Source organism: Sceloporus occidentalis, unplaced genomic scaffold, assembly GCF_023333645.1.
Source record: "Sceloporus occidentalis isolate IW3139 unplaced genomic scaffold, rSceOcc1.0.p SCAF_49, whole genome shotgun sequence".
In the NCBI taxonomy this organism is placed as follows: domain Eukaryota; kingdom Metazoa; phylum Chordata; class Lepidosauria; order Squamata; family Phrynosomatidae; genus Sceloporus; species Sceloporus occidentalis.
This window is the reverse complement of record NW_028317029.1, coordinates 3,061,339-3,081,312: the sequence shown is the minus strand read 5'-3', so window position 1 is coordinate 3,081,312 and position 19,974 is coordinate 3,061,339. Positions and strand designations below refer to the sequence as shown.

Genomic DNA, 19,974 nt, shown 5'->3' with positions numbered 1-19,974 from the left:
AAATACAATGGAGAGATGAATGATTTGAAGATTAGTAGGCAGATTAACATTCATTTAGGCGTGCTACAATAACACATTAATAGGTCTCCGGAGGAATTGGAAGCTGTAAAAAATTGAAACACTATGTGAAGAAAGAAAAAGAAAAAATTTACCTATTCATTACTATTTCAAATCGCAGAATGGAAAAAACGATTCAAGGAAACATATTAAGGGGAGATTAATAAAAATATATTTCAAAGCAGATCTCGTAGTGGAAGTAAATCAGATATAATTATTTTATAATTTTATAAGTCCCCAGGGCAGGACTGTTGTATTGCTAAACAGCCACATTCCTTGACACCCAAATTGTGCTTTATACCGTATTTGCTCGATTATAAGACGAGGTTTTTACCAGAGCAAATGCTCTGAAAAATACCCCTCGTTTTATAATCGGGGTCGTCTTATAATCAGACCTCAAATAGGTCTGACTATGAGACTAAGATCCAGATCCCCTGCAGCGATGCAGGGGACCTGGATCCTGCTGTGTATGCCCCCCCACAAGTTACCGGTGCTTCTGAGTCCCCGGTGCTTAGTCTGGGCAGCGTGTAGAGCTCTGGATTCGCGTAGAGTTCTACATGCTGCCCGGACTAAGCACCGGGGACTCAGATGCAGGGGACCTGGATCATCCTGTGTTATGCCCCCACCAACTTACCGGTGCTTCTGAGTCCCCGGTGCTTAGTCCAGGCAGCGTGTAGAGCTCTACGCGATTCGCGTAGAGCGGAAGTTGTCTACGCGAATCGCATAGAACTCTACACGCTGCCCGGACTAAGCACCGGGGGATTTAGAAGCACCGGTAAGTTTGGAGGAGGGAGGGGGATAGAGTGTTAAATGGGGGGCATAAGGCATTTCCGGAGGCAGAGTGCTCTGTGAAATGCCTTTTAACCCCCATTAATGCCACTCTGCCGCCTGAAATGCCTTTTAACCCTCTATACGCCACTATGCCTCCTGAAATGCCCTATACCTCCCTATGTGCCACTCTGCCCCATAATATGCCTTTTAACCCCCTAAATGCCAGAGTGGCATATAGGGGTATAAGGCATTTCTGGAGGCAGAGTGGCACATAGGGGGTCAAAAGGCATATCATGGGGCACAGTGGCATATAGAGGGTTAAAAGGTGTATCATTGGGCACAGTGGCATTTAGAGGGTTAAAAGGCATATCATGGGGCACAGTGGCATATATGGGGTATAAGGCATTTCTGGGGCAGAGTGGCAAGCCTGGGGGCAGATGTGCATAACTGGGGGGGGCAGGTTGAAAAAAAGGAAATAAAAACAAAATATTTTTCTCAATCGTAGCTTTTATTAACAAACAATTGTTCACATAGTTTACATGAATTAACATTTACTGGTAAAACTTTTTTCCTATAGGGTCGTCTTATATTCAGGCTTTTTCTTTTTTTCATAAATTAATATTCAGATTTTGGGGGGTCGTCTTATAATCAGGGTCGTCTTATAATCGAGCAAATACGATATTTGGTTTATATAATTTGTGAATTATCCACTCTGATTCCGATGGGGGCAACTAAAGTAACAGATAAATATAGAGCATCCAATGCAACCTAGTCCGTTACATTGCCAGGAGCCAGTCTGCCATGTGCAGATTAAAAGCGCCATGTACAACCATCATATTTGATTAAATAATCACAAAATAGAAGTAACTGACCAATGATATTAGTAAGTCTGTGCTTTTTTAATATAAAGAATGTTTTGGTTGCTTTCGTAATGTTAGGTTTTGAATGGTAACTGATTTTTGGGCCTCTATGGCATTCTTTGATCACCTCTTGTGGCTTCTGGTTCTGCCCAGTCTTATACTTGGAGAATCAATAAGTGAGCTGAGCTTGAAACGATTCAAATATTAATCTTTTGATAGTCTATAGAATTTATAATTCTACCTGTAAACAATTTGGTTGTGACAAAGCTCCATTTGAGAACCATTACTTGTCAGGAGATATTCTGAATTAGGTCATCTGTATTCATTCAGGGGTTTCATTTGTATTTCTCTCAACTGTCCCAATTTACAAGAGGCACTTCTGATTTTAGTCCCTTGCTATGGCTTTCATTCCCGTCATGGAAGGACCCATTCAGAATTCTGTGTCGAGGCGAGAGGGCGTTGAGTGTGTGCCGTTGAGGTGAAGTTGGAAGGTATACATTTATGAAGTGAGAAAATAGCATATCCAGATGCTCAGAAATAGTTTAGATTAGTATGAAGGTGTCCGCTCCATGCAAAGCAACAATGATAATTTATCATTCACCATGATAATGAGTTAAGTCCCCAGTATTGAAGGAGGGGTTACAAACCTTCTTGTGATATCCCCCGGTACCCTGACAACTTTTAAATAAAGAAAATTGGCCTCCATTCCTCCTAATCAGAGCAAGAACTAGTGAATATAAAATTGTGAAAAATGACAAGAGCTACCTTTATGAAAACCGATTATAAGCATGAAGAGCCTTCACACTGAATACTCAAATGTATCCATAGACATTGTTATGTTCCAACTTTTATTGCGTTTTTATCTGTTGAAGTTAGTACATTTTTAAAACATGCATATATTTGATGTCTTTGCTAGTGCCCGAACCCAGGAAGCATGGAAAGTGGTCATTCATTTAAACTATAGCTTTAATCCTACATCAAGTTAATTACTTGGCAGGAGAAAGTTAAAGCACATCTGTTGTTAAGAATGTATTATCCTTGTTCACAGCAGATCTGGGATGTAGCTACTTATTAAGACATGACTTCCATCACAGCTCCCTTAATGCCAAATATTTATTGTCTCACATAGAGTTTGAGGGACCTTGGTGAGTCAGTCATCACTGATCATACTCTTCTTCTATAGTCACCTATGGGTGGAGTAACCATTTGATCAACAATTGATCAATATTGTTTTCCTTTATTTTATCCTTTACTCCACTGACACTAAGGAGTATGCAGGATTTTTTTTATATAAATAAAAACTGAAACCTAATTATGTTTTTTCCTTATTGACTACTGTTTGATGGTATCAGTAAACTACCAGAATGCAATACTGTTGCAAATAAAACCAGGAGCTCATATAAAATGCTCAAATAATAAGAATACAAAAAGAAAAAAGATGGCTGTCTGCTTGTAATTTGGGGAATATTGTCCTACTCAAGATGTATTAGAAGCTAGGTTTCCAATTTTTAAATAACACATATGTTTTTACAAAGGAAAAAATTGTGCAAAGATTATTGATAGTATGTTGGATATATATACTCCACTCTAAATACTCTAAATAAAATTCACCATAGAATCCAGTAGATTATTCATGGAAAACCATTAAAAAATGGCTACTAAATATATACTTTTTTATTTTATATGTATATTATTCTCTGTATTACATATGCAAAACTTTCTGGTGATTTATTGATAATGTGCACCAAGTACATCTATAATAATTAGATATTCTAAAACCTGTAAGAGCATATCATTTATATTATTATTCTACATATAAACAAAAACTACTTTTTTATTCCATGACAATGGTATCCATTTACCTTCTTTTCTTTTGACAAATATTTTATTCATATGCTTTGTTGAATCTATTCGTCATATATCTCATTGTACCCGGAATCTGATTAAGAGACTTATGAGGCCTACCCAAGTGTTTGCCCTTTGAAAAAATTGACCAATTAAAAGATGTCACAGCTTATTGAATGCACTGGAGATGACACAACATTAACACTTTGCTGCTAAAACTGTACATACAAATATATTTTTACTTTAAGAATCTATACACATAGTCTTGTGATATAATGCAGATAAATGGAATTATTTAACCCCTTAAGGACAATGGGCGGTCCCAAAACCCATTGAAAACAATGCAATTTTTCATTAAGGGATTAAAACTAGGTAAACCAGAAGTCACATTAATCAGTTTTTTTTAAAACAGCAAATCGTTAACATTTAAAAAAAAAATCTTTTAAAACTAAAAATGACTCATAATAGTTGCTCGAGTTATTTTAGTGCATTTTGCCATGGGAACAGATATCATATGTTAAAGCGTTTCCATCGCACTTGATGAAGCAATGACGTAATCATTCCCAAAAACAGGAATGAAATCGGTTTTGGGATGTGTCCAAATTAAAGTTCTGGCCTCAGTAATGCTTACATTAAAGAATGCCTGTGTCGAAATGCTTTACTAAAGACAGGAGAGAGAATAAAGGTCACATTAAAGTGTATTGTGATGTCCAGTAGCTCAGGTTTCAGAGGCAAGTGAATCATTTTAGCATTAAAAGGGTTAATGTTTGTTAAAGGATGATGACCGTGTGTGTAGGGAGTTTGGGGGTTTATCGTTTACACAGAAAGCAACAAGAAACCTAACTATGGAGGCGTTTAATAACAAAGTATCTATATAGGTGTAGCGTTGTTAGCTGTAGAGAGAGAAAGAACAAATGTACTAAAGATGATACCTTTCTTGGCTAGCTGAAGTATAATAAATTGCAAGCTCTTGAGACTATCTAGGTCTCTTTTTCAGACATATAAGACATAGGCATAAGAGAAGAAGAGACAGGGATAGTCACAAAAGATTGCGGATTATCCATATAATCCTTCATCTTTGTCATAAATTTTAAATGGTTCCAGTGTTCGAAGCTGTCATATAAACCAATACAGAAGGTCCTCCGGGTACATATGGATGCTCAAGGTCTCGTGATACAATGTGTCATCGATACATTATTTGCTGCAACACCAGTCAACACAGCTACTCACTGCTGTCTTCTCCATCAAGCGCGTTGGTGGGGGTTATACATTTTATTACATTACAGAGGAAATATATATATTCAGGTCAGGGATATAATTCCATTGATTTAACAAGTTATAAGAATGAGAATTTGGGAAAGTAGATGCTGCAAAATCCATAAAATGTTTCCATCGTTGACCAACTGGTTTGGAGTAAGAACATTTACAAAGTACTCCCGAGACCACATGGGAGATGCTTTTTACAAGACATCATTTTTCATGTGGTGCTGCACAGCTGTTCTTTTTCGCAAGAGAAGCAGATGCTTTATTTATAAAGCACTCGATTTAAAAAGAACATCAGATATAAGCAGAGCATCCAAATTGCCCCTAATGAGGCTATAATGTAAAATCACTCACTGTGCACAAAATAAATAATGAAGTGCACCGTGCTGTCGCCAATTAAGGGAAAGGGATACCCAGGTTAATATACTGTATCTTCTGCCGTGCAAACAAGCCGACAGTTTAGAGATATTAGAAGAACTGACCGAATGCGTAGGAGCAACGTGCCGTTTGTGTCAAGTTACAAAAACATCTTGGGTTTTCCTTAACCCGTAACTTGCTGGATTGCTCCAGTAGCATTCCAAATGCAAATTGAAATTGTAAAATTATTGCAAATTGTGCAGATGTCAAAAGCTATTTTTTTGGACTAATGCCAAAATACTAAGTAATGTACAGAAATTTTACTTTACCTAAAGGGTAGTAGATACTAGACTTGGGCACCAGGGGGCTCTTCGTGTTCGTCTTCGTGCTCGTCTTCGGGGGGGGAAAAATCTTCGTATTCCGTGAATATTCGCCCGTTCCCGTCTTCTCTTCGGGCGAATATTCGTGGACATTCTTCGTGTCCGGTTTTTCTTCATTTCCCCGGTTAAGGGGTTAATACGGGGTTAACGCAGCTCTGGCGCCAGGAGTTTAAATGTACGTATGAGCAACTCTATTGGTCGCCACTCTATTGGCAACTCTATTGGTTGATGGCAGACGAGCCCCCTGCTGGCGACCAATAGGGTCGCTCGTACAGACTGTTAACTCCTGGTGCTGTAACTTACCCGGCACATCCCACTGGTCTCCCTCCCTGTTCAATTAGTTAAATGTCCGTACGAGCGACCAATAAAGTCGCTCGTATGGACATTTAACTAATTGAACAGGGAGGGAGACCAGTGGCATCTGCAGGGTAAGTCGCAGCATTGGGGTTTTAAAACCCCAATGCTGCAACTTACCCGGCACATCCCACTGGTCTTCCTCCCTGTTCAACAATTAGTTAAATGTCCGTACGAGCGACTTTATTGGTCGCTCGTACGGACAGTTAACTAATTGAACAGGGAGGGAGACCAGTGGGATGAGCCTATTGGTCACCTGCAGGGACCTCCTCTGGCATCAACCAATTGGTTGATGCCAGAGGAGGTCCCTGTAGACGACCAATAGGCTCATTCGCACTGCCCTATAACCCGTGACGGCGAACCTGCAGATTTCCACTTCCGGAAACTGCCGCGAAGACAAGGTAAGTTAGAAGGGGGGGGGAATGGTAGACGAAGACGATCACGAAGATCTTCGTGGTGTGTGTCTTCGTCTTCGTCTACGTTTTACCGGCACTGTCTTCTCTTCGGAGTGTCTTCGGAACGAACACGAAAATGTACTCTTCGGGTTCGTTTTCATGTTCGCCCGAAGACGAATGCACAAGTCTAGTAGATACAGTGAATTTAAATATACATGGAGCAGGTATAAACTTATCCTTGAGATTAAACCAGACCAATGACTTATTATGGTTTGATTCTCTACACTATTAAAAATGGACAGACTAGATGGTTCTCATATGCCGTCCAATTCTGTGTCTATGTCATATTCTATGACTAAAGAAACAGTAATGCCCTTATTGTTTTGATCAGAGGAGGTTGCAGCTACTGCCCGGTGCATTAAAATACATAACTGGTCCCTTAATGTTGTGGATGTCTTCTCTAATTTGCCAATGTGTTTTTTGTTTGTTTTTGGCACAGGTGGAAACGATCGGGGATGCGTACTGTGTGTGCTCTGGAATTCTCAGGAAAACCAGCAGCCATGCTAAGCCTATTGCTCTTATGGCTTTGAAGATGATGGAACTTTCAGAAGAAGTTCTCACTCCAGATGGAAGACCTATCCAGGTACATTTTGTCTTTTGCTTTTAAAAAAATAAATAAATCTATATTAATAAAATTAATAGATGAGTCCATGGTAATGCGTCCATTTGCACTGATAATACCATTACTGAAGCAAAAACTGTAACAGCATTCAACATGGTACATGGTACAAACATGGAGTTTGTTGCAACATCAATAGATATGCTAATTCAAATTCAATATATAAAAAAAAATGTTTTGCTGAAAGAAAGAACAATAAGGCAAGAATATTTTTGATTTCACACATTAAACACTCTACAAAAAATTATATACAGTATGTACATGTGTGTGTATATATATATATATATATATATATATATATATATATATTGCACGTCTTTAGTAGGATTAGACACAAAATTCTTTAATAAAGATGTTTTTTCAGTGTCACATGATAGTTTTTAAAAATAAGATTCACGCAAGATGTTAGAGGATTAATTAATCTGTTTGAAGTCACTGAGCATTTTATACAAAGATCTTTTCCTCAATCCCACAGTATCACATACCTTAATTTACATAAATCTGATTATTGGAGAAATAAAATCCAAAATCCCTTAATTCTGATTTATAATAGAACTGAAGTTTGTCTGTAGATTAATGAACATCCATTCCATCAAAGCTGCTACCAAACACATAGAATATAAATGCACATATTATTATATATTATTAAACTGTTACTCAGTATTTAATTTATTCTTAATGCTAAATATTCTGCAATCTGCAAATAACTCACACAAAGGGATGGTCAACTCACAAACTGCAATGATATTTTTGAAGGAAAGCAGAAAAGTAGTGCTTTGTGTATTGTCATATATAAACCAAGGGCTGACCTTAGGCAGAGATGAGTGGGGCTCTTTCTCTAGGCACTTCATTTAGTAAGTAAAGCAGAGCCCTGAGATATAATGTCATTACCAGGCCTCTGCTTTTTAGACCAGTAGAGACAATGTAGGGCGATGTGGGGCAGCTGCAGATTCTCCTTCCCCTGCGTCTCGCAAACCCTGCATATACTTAAAGGGACACTCCAGCCATAGTAACATAGTAACATAGTAACATAGTTCATAAGGTTGAAAAAAGACCAAAGTCCATCAAGTTCAACCTATATACATATTGTGTCCCTACTGTGTTGATCCAGAGGAAGGCAAAAAACCCTTATGAAGCAGATGCCAATTGCCCCATACCAGGGGGAAAATTCCTTCCCGACTCCAAATATGGCAATCAGAATAAATCCCTGGATCAACGTTCTGTCCCTATTAATCTAATATCCATAACTTGTAATATTATTGCTTTCAAGAAACACGTCCAGGCTCCTTTTGAACTCTTTTATTGAGTTTACCATCACCACTTCCTCTGGCAGAGAGTTCCATAATCTCACCGCTCTTACTGTAAAGAACCCCCGTCTGTGTCCCCATCATTTGCTCTTTAAAACATGATAGTTGAGTGTACCCTTTACATTAATGTTTTCTCCTCTCTTATGCCTTTCCCCATCTCCTGTTACTTGGTTTGCAGTAGATGTAGTCGGCCAAACACTCATCGTCGGTCAGCTCCAGCACTGGCTCCTTGGAAAGTTCCAAAGAGTATTACGAAACCACTTAGTATTTTAGCATGACTTCTTCATTGATTGGTTGCATGGGGAACTGGGGTGTCTTTAATAACATGAACATGATTTAGCTATAACAAACATATTCCATAAAAATAGATAAATAATCTTGCCTGCATAAGAAGAGACCATGGACTCCTGAAAGCTTATTTGTACAACTCAGTGGCCTGGTCTCATCTGATCCCTCCAGCGGGTCCATAATGACCAGTCCCCACAAAAGAGGGATAGTGTGGTGGCTTAGCTGGACAGCCCCTGAAAATCGGGACTGTCCAACAAAAAAACAGGACAGATTTGAAGGTATGCTGTGAGAAGATGTCTTCTGAGCTTGTTGTAGACACTTTCAGATGATAGGCATATTAGTGAATGGCTCATAATACAGGCCATCTCACTATAAACACACTTAACAGATAGGTTAATTTCAACACAATGGCATGCATTGCAGCAAAATATGGAAGAATAATTGAACACATTAGACATGTTATCAATAGAGGAAAGCCAATCATTGTCTGCATGTATTATTTCAGGAAAACAGCTCTAAATATTCTGAAAACGCATTCGCCAAACAATTAAACTGCCAACACCTATTTATTCGGGTATTGCAATATTCTAGGCGTCACAATACAATTTGTCAAGTAGAAAGTGACAAGTACTTATTATGAATGTACACAACCTGCTTAAAGATTCTCCTTGAAACACCCTTTATTTTTAAACAGTGCAAACATTTTTTTTTATAATAGGCTATGAGATAATTTTAATGTAAAATATTGTATCAAGTGTGATAGAAATCATTAATGCGTGTATTGGTATTGCTGTAAAGAAATTAAGAGGGGTTTGAATGATTGAATCAATTGTGACATATGTGCTTTTAATGATTATTACAGACGAGTAGATTGCTATATTCCAATAAACGAGGTGCCAGGCCAGGAGACAGTAAGAGGATTTCTAGGAGACACATTCATGTTGTGCCAATTTAATTAAGTAAAAGTAAAGAACGTTCCAGAACGTCTGAAGCTTTGTGCTGTCTTAAGGCTGTAGTTAAATGACTTCTTAAAGTGGCAGAGGCTTATATGGTTAAACATTTAGGCAGTGGTCTTTTAACCTTGGACAATTCCCTAGACCTGACCCAAGGAGACCCAGGAGCCTCCTCCGTAGCCTCCATCCTCATTGCTGAGGACGTGATACCTCATCATATTCTGGTGGTCCATGGTGGTTCTGGTATCTTCCTGCAGGGCAGGCTATTTCAGTGCTGTCTGTTCTTGGTCTGAGATGAGGCTCCCATATTTTTCTCATTAAAGGTGAACTGCACCTTTTACTGTATGCTAGAGAGGCTGTGTCCTCTCAGCACAGTCCTCCATGGTGTTAATAGATTGGTTGGGGAGGTCAGAGGCTTCCTGGTGACTGTCCTATCGAACAGCAACACACCAGGAAGCCTAATCACCTAAGAGTGCAATGTACATCCCAGTTTTGCAGTAGAGGGCCTGTTGCGTCCCCTAGGGCTAGTTGGTCTATACCAGAATACGTCTCTGCATTTAATATGTAACTGGGACACTCCAATGTATCCTTAAGTTCAGCACTTTTAAGCAAATTATTTCATTTTTGTGAAAGATGTAATGGTAAGAACTGTATGTGCTGTCAATTCCCCTTGTGAGAAGTTGCAGAGAAAATAAAATAAAAAAAAATAGACGGATGGAGGCTAGCAGTAGAGGAGGTAAAGAGTTTAATTGAAAAGCTAAGATTTAAGTTTGAAGGTTGCAATCTGCAATATTTTCAAACATGGTGCTGCCCTCAGCAGCCTGGCCCTCAACTACACTTTTTCTACAGCAGGTACTGGAGCCCACAAACCTTTAACTTTAACTGATAGCTTTAACTTAAACTCCGCACCCCCTTATACAGTATCTCACAAAAAGTGAGTACACCCCTCACATTTTTGTAAATATTTTTATATCTTTTCATGTGACAACACTCGGACACTCTGCTACAATGTAAAGTAGTGAGTGCACATCCTGTATAAGAGTGTAAATTTACTGTCCCCTCAAAATAACTCAACGCACAGCCATTAATGTCTAAACCTGGGCAACAAAAGTGAGTACACCCCTTAGTGGAAATGTCCAAATTGGACCTAAAGTATCAATATTTTGTGTGGCCACCATTATTTTCCATCACTGCCTTAACCCTCTTGGGCATGGAGTTCACCAGTGCTTTACAGGTTGCCACTGGAGTTCTCTTCCACTCCTCCATGACAACATCACGTAGCTGGTGGATGTTAGAGACCTTGCGCTCCCCCACCTTCCGTTTGAGGATGCCCACAAATGCTCAATAGGGTTTAGGTCTGGAGACATACTTGGCCAGTCCATCGCCTTTATCCTCAGCTTCTTTAGCAAGGCAGTGGTCGTCTTGGAGGTGTGTTTGGGGTCGGTATCATGTTGGAATACTGCCCTGCGGCCCAGTCTCTGAATGGAGGGTATCATGCTCTGCTTCAGTATGTCACAGTACATGTTGGCATTATGGTTCCCTCAATCAACTGTAGCTCCCCAATGACGGCAGCACTCTTGCAGGCCCAGACCATGAGACTCCCACCACCATGCTTAACTGTAGGCAAGACATACTTCTCTTTGTACTCCTCACCTGGTTGCCACCACACATGCTTGACACCATCTGAACCAAATAAGTTTATCTTGGTCTCGTCTGACCACAGGACATGGTTCTGCTTGTCTTCAAAAAACTGTTTGGGGGGCTTTCTTGTCCAGAATTGGCAATTTAGAAGAGCTGTTTTGGGAAATAATTGAAACAGATGAAGGGGTTGCTGTAGTATGAAGCTTTATGAATTATGAATTATAATCTCATTATGACTTTATCAAAATCTTCATTAAAATAATTAGGCTTTTTATATGTTAATGTGATAATCTGGCATTCGTATAAAATGTTAATTAATAAACAGTGATTTGTGTGCATTTTTAATCCCACATCTGGTTCTAAATGGTTAATAAATTAATTCAAGGTATTTGTCTACTTATGCCTTCATCTAACTCCCTGGGTTCCTTAGTTTAAGTCTCAATGTACCACCATGTGTGAGAATGAGAAACCTGTGAAATCTTAAGACTCTTTTAATTTTTATATGATATATCCTCATGTTGCAGTGATTAAATGTATTTTATTGTATTGATGTATTTGGCTTTCATAATCACAATCTCACAATTATCACATGTTATTATGAATGATTCTCTCTTGATAAGACTTCTCTATCAGAGTCACCTTGTACTTCTAGCTTTTGCTTTTAGTTATTTTTTAATTATCTTTATTTTTTTTATCATATAATCTATCATTTTTCAATGACAAATAAATATTGGTGACAAAACTAGGTATTACAATTTATGTAAAATATATAATATTGGGGAAATTCAGTCCAGCTTCACAGGGCTGCATGTGCCTATCATCTGCCAATGTCTACCACCCCAGGCCCAGTGCCCTGCTACGTGTTCTGCACTTCTTTTGGGGAACCTTTTTTTAATTTCTATAATGAAAGGTGAGTCCAGAAGGTGTCCGTCAGAATGCCCCTTGAATGTCGTTCCATATCCAAAGAAACCCTTCTAATTTCATCTGAGCCGAATGGGCAGGAAACTTAATTCGCTGCCCAAAAAAAATGAATGCGGCAAAAACGAAACAACCATTTCATCCCAAAAATTTTGGCCGCCGTGCACAAGTCTAGATGTGAGTAAAGTGGTGCACCAAGATACGATGCAATACCCCAAAGTTTTGCTTGTCTCAGACCTCCAGAAATCACAAGCTTAAAGGAGGGCAGAAACACCACTCCACCTCTTCTCCTGTTCCCTGCCTTCTGCTCGAAGAAGGGGGACGACCCTCCTTCTCCACCTCACAATTGCTTCAGCAGCAGCCAGTACAGAGAAAAGGGAGATCCTCCTTCACTTCATGAATGCCAGAGCAGCAGCCTCCACAAAGAAGGGGGAGACCCCCTCCACCTCTTAGCCACCTCCACCGGAACAACCTTGCAGAAGGATTCTTAGTGGTCAACTTATAATGGAAGATTATGCCACACACAAGATGGCCACAAATCTTGACACTGCAGTGGCCGGGTTCAAAGATGTCCCAAATAGGACATAGGCACAGACTGAGCAGATGTCAAAATAAAGAAGAAAAAATGTGCGCCACCCAAATGTGCTCCTTTAGCCCCCAACAACCTGTGCATGGGTGGAATCACTGAACTCATGTGAATTCTAAACAGACAGGAGGATCCAGGTCCCCTGCAGCTGCGGGGGATCTGGATCTTAGTCGTCTCATAGTCAGACCTATTTGAGGTCTGATTATAAGACGACCCCGATTATAAGACGAGGGGTATTTTTCAGAGCATTTGCTCTGAAAAAAAACCTCGTCTTATAATCGAGCAAATACGGTAGTTAATTTACCATCATTTGAAATCCCTCTAGGTGTCTAGTTTTTAAAAATATATGATTTGATGGTGGTACATTGAATTGACTAGCTTCAAAGATGTCCCAAATAGGACATTGGGGCAGAAGGACCAGATGTCAAAATTCCACGTTGAAAAACTGAATTGCTCCAAATGTGGCCTTTTAGCCCCCAAATAACCTGACAAGCCCATTCATCACTGTACTTAGGAGATGTTGCTGAACAAATATTGGGATGTTGTTTTGAAGTAACATAAACCAGGAGCTATAAATGTATACCTGAAGTACAATTTGTGTGGGGAAAAAAACACAAAATAAATTACTACCACAAAGTTTGACAAAGGCTGGTAGTAAGATTAGTGCATGGAAAGTGGTAAATACCAGCAACTGAAATATCTGGAGGTTGATGAAGGTAAATTGACCTGACCAGCTTCAAAGATGTCCCAAATATGACATGGCTTAGGTTACCAGATTTAAAAAAAATGGATTTGAAATAGCAAAATCTGCAGAATTCCTTCATGCATTTGCAGCATGGTCCCCACAGAAATAAAAAGGGATCACTCAGCTTTCATATGCCTAAAGGTGCTGAAGTGTCCATTTAAGATAAGCAATATACATGCATTAATAACCCAATGCAACTTCCTGTTCTCAGTATGATTATTCCTCCCATTAAGTTATCTCACCCTTGTTATGAAGTAGATGATTACTATTAATTGGTTCAGGTACCTTTGTTAATGGTGGATGGGTGAGTAAAGCAGAGAAAACATCAGGGCAGAAATAAATAAGCAGTTATCCTATAAATAGGTGACAAATACATTATATGGAAAGCATTCATTATGCTGATGAGCATACTTTGGAACATTCTAAATGAGCTGACCCCAAGACTCTTGAAATATTAACCATTTATTAGCCTATTGTGAACATTCTCTGAAGTGACTCGCTAAAGGTATGGCTCTAACCAGTTACCATGGAAACCTTAACGTGTCATTTTTTAAAAATACACTTAACTGAGTCACCTGCGCTCAAGCAGGGATATCAACCAAGGCATACTGGTGGAAAACGCCACCACCTGGGAGTCATGTATATAATCATAGCAGTGTGATCCAGAGAATCTGCCCCTTCACCCTGAGATTGGGGCAAAAACCTTGAAAGTTTCCAGGTATGCTAATGGTATGTTTTTCATGGCAAAGTGCTGACATGGTTCTGCAGTAGTTAAAATATTAAATACAACATTCTTTAGTTCAATTGAAGCTTAACATTTTAAATGAAAACAATTAAGCCAGGATCAAGGAACATAGTGAACAGTTGAAGCTGCTATTCACACCTTTCGCTTTGAGCAGTCATTAAACAAAGGTGGAATTAGCAAAGAGCTTTTCACCAGATTCTAATTTGGTTTTAATTAGAAAGCAGATTTTTTTTAATTGAAAAAGGTGCTAGGCAAATACAATTTAAACGTTACATTAGAGGAAAAGTACAGCTTGAATACACGTTTATCGTGTATGATGTAAAATGAACAAGATTAACTTTTTAACACAGTAAAACTGTTCAAGCCCACAATGTTTCTGCATAGTGTTTCCTTTTACAGTATGCTCTTCCTCTTTGCTTTTCTCAGCAGGCCTAATAGTCATTAGAACACCCTGAATATCTATATAAAAATGGCTACTGTCAGGACCATACTGACCGTCTTGCACACCGGGCAAAGGCCACTGGCTGACAGAGCCGCACACTTTGGAGCGCCGTCGAGATCGGCCACAAATATATAAGCTCACACAAGTCCGTATATATAAAACATAAGATTTTACCCACCAACAAAAAAGTTCACACAAAAAACACAAAATGAAGACAAAATGTACAAATCCCCAGTGTATAAATTTGTGAATTCATTAAAACTGAATGAAGTACTGTTCTAAATGTAAAATTGTTTTTTTTTGTTCTTTCTTGGATAGAAACAAATAGCTTTAGATATGATAATAATTAGTTTTCTTCTTGTTTTAGAATAAATTTCATTTTTACTGCCAAAAATACTATTGCTTAAAAAACAAAACATAGTAATAATCTAAAAGGGAATTATATCATTGTATTCTAGATCATACGTGCTGCATTGGTACATAGTAGTTGCATAAATTATCTTCCACCAATAAAATACAGATTGTATGTTTACTATCATATACCGTATTTTCCGGCGTATAAGACGACTGGGCGTATAAGACGACTGGGCGTATAAGACGACCCCCAACTTTTCCAGTTAAAATATAGAGTTTGGGCTATACTCGCCGTATAAGACTACCCCTCTACCCAGTATACAACAACCAGCCAATCACGGCAAGTGATGTACCTTACCGGTGATTGGCCGGTTGTTGTATACAAAGCCTGCTTGGATTGGGTGGGTCAGCTCTCCCTAACATATGCCTGTCCACACACATGTATAGACATACACTGCTCTCACACACCCCTTCCTTTACACACATATACACATACACACCAGCTTACAAACACACATACGTACATACACTGCCCTTACACACACACACACACACACACATATATATATATATATCTACACATACTAACATACGCCTGTCCATACATACACATTTATACACTGCCCTCACCACACACCCCTGCCTTTACATACACATATATATATATATTATATATACGGTATGGATATATAAACACACACACCAGCTTCCAAAAAACACATAAATACCTACTCTGCTCTTACACACACCTGACCATACACATACACTGAACTTACACACACATAGATACACATACACTGCCCCTTTCTCCCCATATCTTACCTTTCTCATCTTCTATCTTCCATCCAGTCGTGGGAGCGTGAGGTCTGTCATTTCAGACCTCTGCTTTACTGCTCCCTCATCACTACGCGCCGGCAATTGATGCTGAGCGTCGGGACATGACGTCATCCCCGCGCTCGGCATCAATAGCCAGCGCGTAGTGATTAGGGAGCACGGAAGCCGAGGTCTGAAGTGCCAGACCTCGAGCTCCCTAATGTTGGGCTAGTTAGAGGGAGGTCGTGATCTCCCCAACCAGCACTGCTCATCGGGCGCCCGCTGATCAGGGCTAGTTGGGGAGATCACGATCTTGCAGCTACCTTGGCGTGGCCCTGAAGACCGGCCCAGGGGAGGCGGCTTCTCTGCTCGCCCCTCCCCCAGAGATTCCGGTCCGGCTCGGTAAGTAAGTAAGTATACGCCGGAAAATACGGTAATACATTTTTAGCATTGTATTTTTTAAAAACACTTAAAAAAATGTAGGACAGTTTTTGAAACTGGTTTTGTATTTTTCACATGTATTATCATTTAATGATTTTCCCAACCCTCTTCATTTATTCTCTCAGCTCTGTTATAGCAGGGATTCTGTGCTTTAAAATTTGGTGGAAACATTTCAAATTTATTTTCACATGGTCTCCCTTCAGGCAACTTTTGAACAGTAAATACAATGGTCTCGATTCAGTGAAGTGATGTTAAACATGGCCCTAGGCTGTAAAATATAAATGACTTTGAATTCCAGCTATTTGGGTTAGCGATACAATGAAAACAAATGTACAAAGTCAGCGATTAATATTTAAACAATCGTAATAAGCCCAGCATTACTTATGTGGCTGTACAAAGTCCATTCAATAAGACAGTATCCAATTTATTCTTATTTCAGTAAAAACTGCTCTGGCATTTTTTTTGTCATTGACTTTGTTTTGTAGATGAGGATAGGCATTCACTCTGGCTCAGTCCTGACTGGTGTGGTGGGTGTAAGGATGCCTCGATATTGTCTATTTGGGAACAATGTTACTCTGGCTAGCAAGTTTGAATCAGGAAGCCATCCCCGTCGAATCAACGTCAGTCCAACAACATACCAGTAAGCATTTAATTAATTTACTATTGGAAATTTAAAATGTATTTTTTAAAATTTATTTTTAAAAAAAACAACTGCTTTATAACACAATATATATCAATATGTAACAACATATACAGTATTTGGAATATTTTAATCAAATCGAGAATGTATTCACGCTAATTTTGGTAATTAATGTTTAATGTTTTGTTTTATTGATTTTTTTCTCAATGCTATGTTTTTTAAAAAAAGTCCAAACATTTTTTCAAATATCACTATATATATATATATTGTAAACACCTATTTTGCCAACTATTCTGTGAAATTCACACTGCTAAAAAATGTAAAATCAACAAACATAATCTTTTTATCTAAAAAAACAAGCTTGTGAATTATTTTCTTTGTTATTATTGAAAGAGGAATAACGCTTCCAGAAGACTTTGCTTTCAACGTCATGCCCTTCAGCTGCGAGACTCCAACAATCTCTCATATTATGGATAATTATAGCACTTCTTTAAAAAACTTGAATACTGATGAGTTTTTTTCCGCAGAGCTAATTGCTCTTTTTTGTGCATCTATTTCTCTTGGTGAGAAAACAACACAGGGAGCCACTCTAATTACCTTCAGTTTTTCATATGTCTCTAAAAAAATGGCTTCCCCACAGGCTATGTGTAGTTGATAATCACTGTGTTCTGTTGATTTGTGGGGGGGAAAAACCTGTTCGTAGGAAATTCAGAGATTCTAACATGTCTTTTTATTTTAGATTATGCAGTGAACCAGTTTTTTTTTTTTTTTGCTATGTGTGGTCATTTACTTTTGAAATGATAATTTACAATGTTAATATATGAAGTAGAATTAAGAATATGAAAATGACATCACCTTTCTAAGTTTTTATTTTAAATAGGGGTAGGGTCAAAGAAAATGTACAGCGCTATCCCTGCAAAATCATTAGACTGTTGTACATATACAGAATATGTAGACAGAAAAAAATATATATATAATTCATTAATAATTATCATTCTAGAATTGCACTTTGTCAGCAGAACGTCCTGTTCTCAGGATTTGCATGATTATACCAGTCTTCCTTATTTAAGAATTAGATGGAAGCATTAGAAGGCATAGTGAAGAGAGAGAAGTAAATTCAGGGCAGGAAATTTTTATGCAGGTTTCATACCAACTACTTAAGTATACTTCCCACATACGCGCTTCCATTGAAATCAATAGGATAGAGCCGCAGCTAACTGCAAAAATGGTAACTGAAAACGTGGAGACTGGATCACACTTAACGAGAGGTATGAAAGTTAAACTGCCACTGATTTTAACAGAAGAGCTATAGCACACAGGCAGAAAGCATATTTGAGTACTCTTCCTGCATTAGCACAAATAAGTAGGAGAGGAAATGTGACTGACATAGTCTTTCCTGTTTTGTATAAAAAAGAGAATGCATGTATTCATTTGAATGTAGAAAAATAAATTGGAGTCAGTATAATATATACACTATACAATATACAGTTTTCTAAAATGTAGGGCTGGAGTGTTCCTTTGAGTCATACAGTGTGATATCAGTTACAAGATTTAATTTGTGTAGAACCTATATAAAACTCACAGGGCCCAGCTTGTGAGTGCCATCTTAGCCCTCACACAGCTTGTCTGTGCCATCTTTGTTCCCAAACAGATTGTTAGTACCGAAAACAGCTTGTCTGTGCCATATTTGCCCCCAAATAGCCTGTCTGTGCCCCTGACCACGCCACTTACCTGCAGGAGAGCTGTGTCTCTCTTGCTCCGGGGCTGTGTGCAAAATGAACCAGCATGCAGAAAGTGGACGTGAAGTCACTTCCTGCACTCTGGATCAGTCAGACACAGAGTGCAGGCAGAGAGCGTGGAGAGGGTTGGCACCTTTTTGGCCCAAGGAGGCAAAGCCAAGTGGCCCCATTGTCTCTTGGGTAACATATACATTAGCACAGATTTTACACACACATACATACTCACTCATTTTACAAACATGGGTAAACTAACACACGCTTAAACACACGTTTGCACACATGTTAACACACACGCTAACAAGCTCACTTACATGTAAAACTTATGCCAACACATTTACACATGCACACTCATGCTAACACAAACAGACTACCACATACGTACATACGTAGACACATAGAATGTGTCGACAGGGGGCGGACAAGTGGTCACAGGGGTCGCCTGGGCCCCATAGAGTAGGCGGCCCGGTCGCTGCGACCCATTATGAGATGCAAAAAAACCTAGAAGAACATAGAAAATTAAGTTTACCGGTTTAGTGTGAATATATTATTCTTCCAAGTTAAAAATGTGTTAGGCATGGATACAGGACTGTTTTAATACAGCATTATAATTTTCCATGCTGCCACAGTAGGCCCTATTTTATAGTCTGCTGTTGATTGAGTCACTGAGTGACAACATTATATGATATGTTCTGTGATGTCAGTATCTAAAAGGGAACATTTAATGTTCCTAAATATCCTCAAATGGCAGCGTGCAGGCCTGCGTATAAAATACACTTTATTAAGCAGACTAAATATAAAAAACTATTACAGCTTTCAGAAACAATAGGTAAGGAGGGCCCTGCTCAACGCAACTTACAATTTTGAAATATTCCCTTTTTTTTTTTTTTTTTTTTTTTTAAGTTCACAATATCAAATTTACAGTGTTACTGTTACAAATATATGTAAATTTTTTATTTTACAGGCTTTTAAAGGGGGAAGAAAATTTTCATTTTATTCCCCGCTCACATGAGGATCTTCCAGACAACTTTCCAAAGGAAATCACTGGGATTTGCTATTTCTTAGAGGCCAAGAGCAGTCAAAAACAGCCAAAGCACCCCTTAACATCTGTTAGGATGAGAAAGGTTTCCTACAACATTGGAACAATGTACCTTAGGGAGACAAGCGTATGAACCTTCTGCAGATCAAAGACTCTTCAAAAAAGCACAAGCCCATAACTGGGTCACGACAAGAGTGCAGAGAATCTGTTCCATCGTGTTGGTAAAAAAAAATATTCAACAGTAAGAGCTCTGCATATTGCCAGGCAATAATAATAATATTTTTTTTTCAAAGGTGGGTGATAAATGTTATGAACATAATATAGAAATATGTAATTCATAGTTAACACATCGTCACAGAAAAATA

At 38.7% G+C, this 19,974-nt stretch overlaps 1 protein-coding gene across 1 annotated transcript in view; it reads left to right on the top strand.

The window, feature by feature from the left end:
- The window catches only part of LOC149288909 (guanylate cyclase soluble subunit alpha-2-like), an 81,980-nt gene extending 62,238 nt beyond the window's left edge, over positions 1-19,742 (top strand). The window contains exons 6-8 of the mRNA XM_089491259.1: positions 6,782-6,925; positions 16,680-16,834; positions 19,535-19,742. Coding sequence (XP_089347385.1) covers positions 6,782-6,925; positions 16,680-16,834; positions 19,535-19,742 — 507 coding nt within the window. The remainder of the gene's footprint in view (positions 1-6,781; positions 6,926-16,679; positions 16,835-19,534) is intronic.
- The last annotated feature ends 232 nt before the right edge of the window (positions 19,743-19,974 follow it).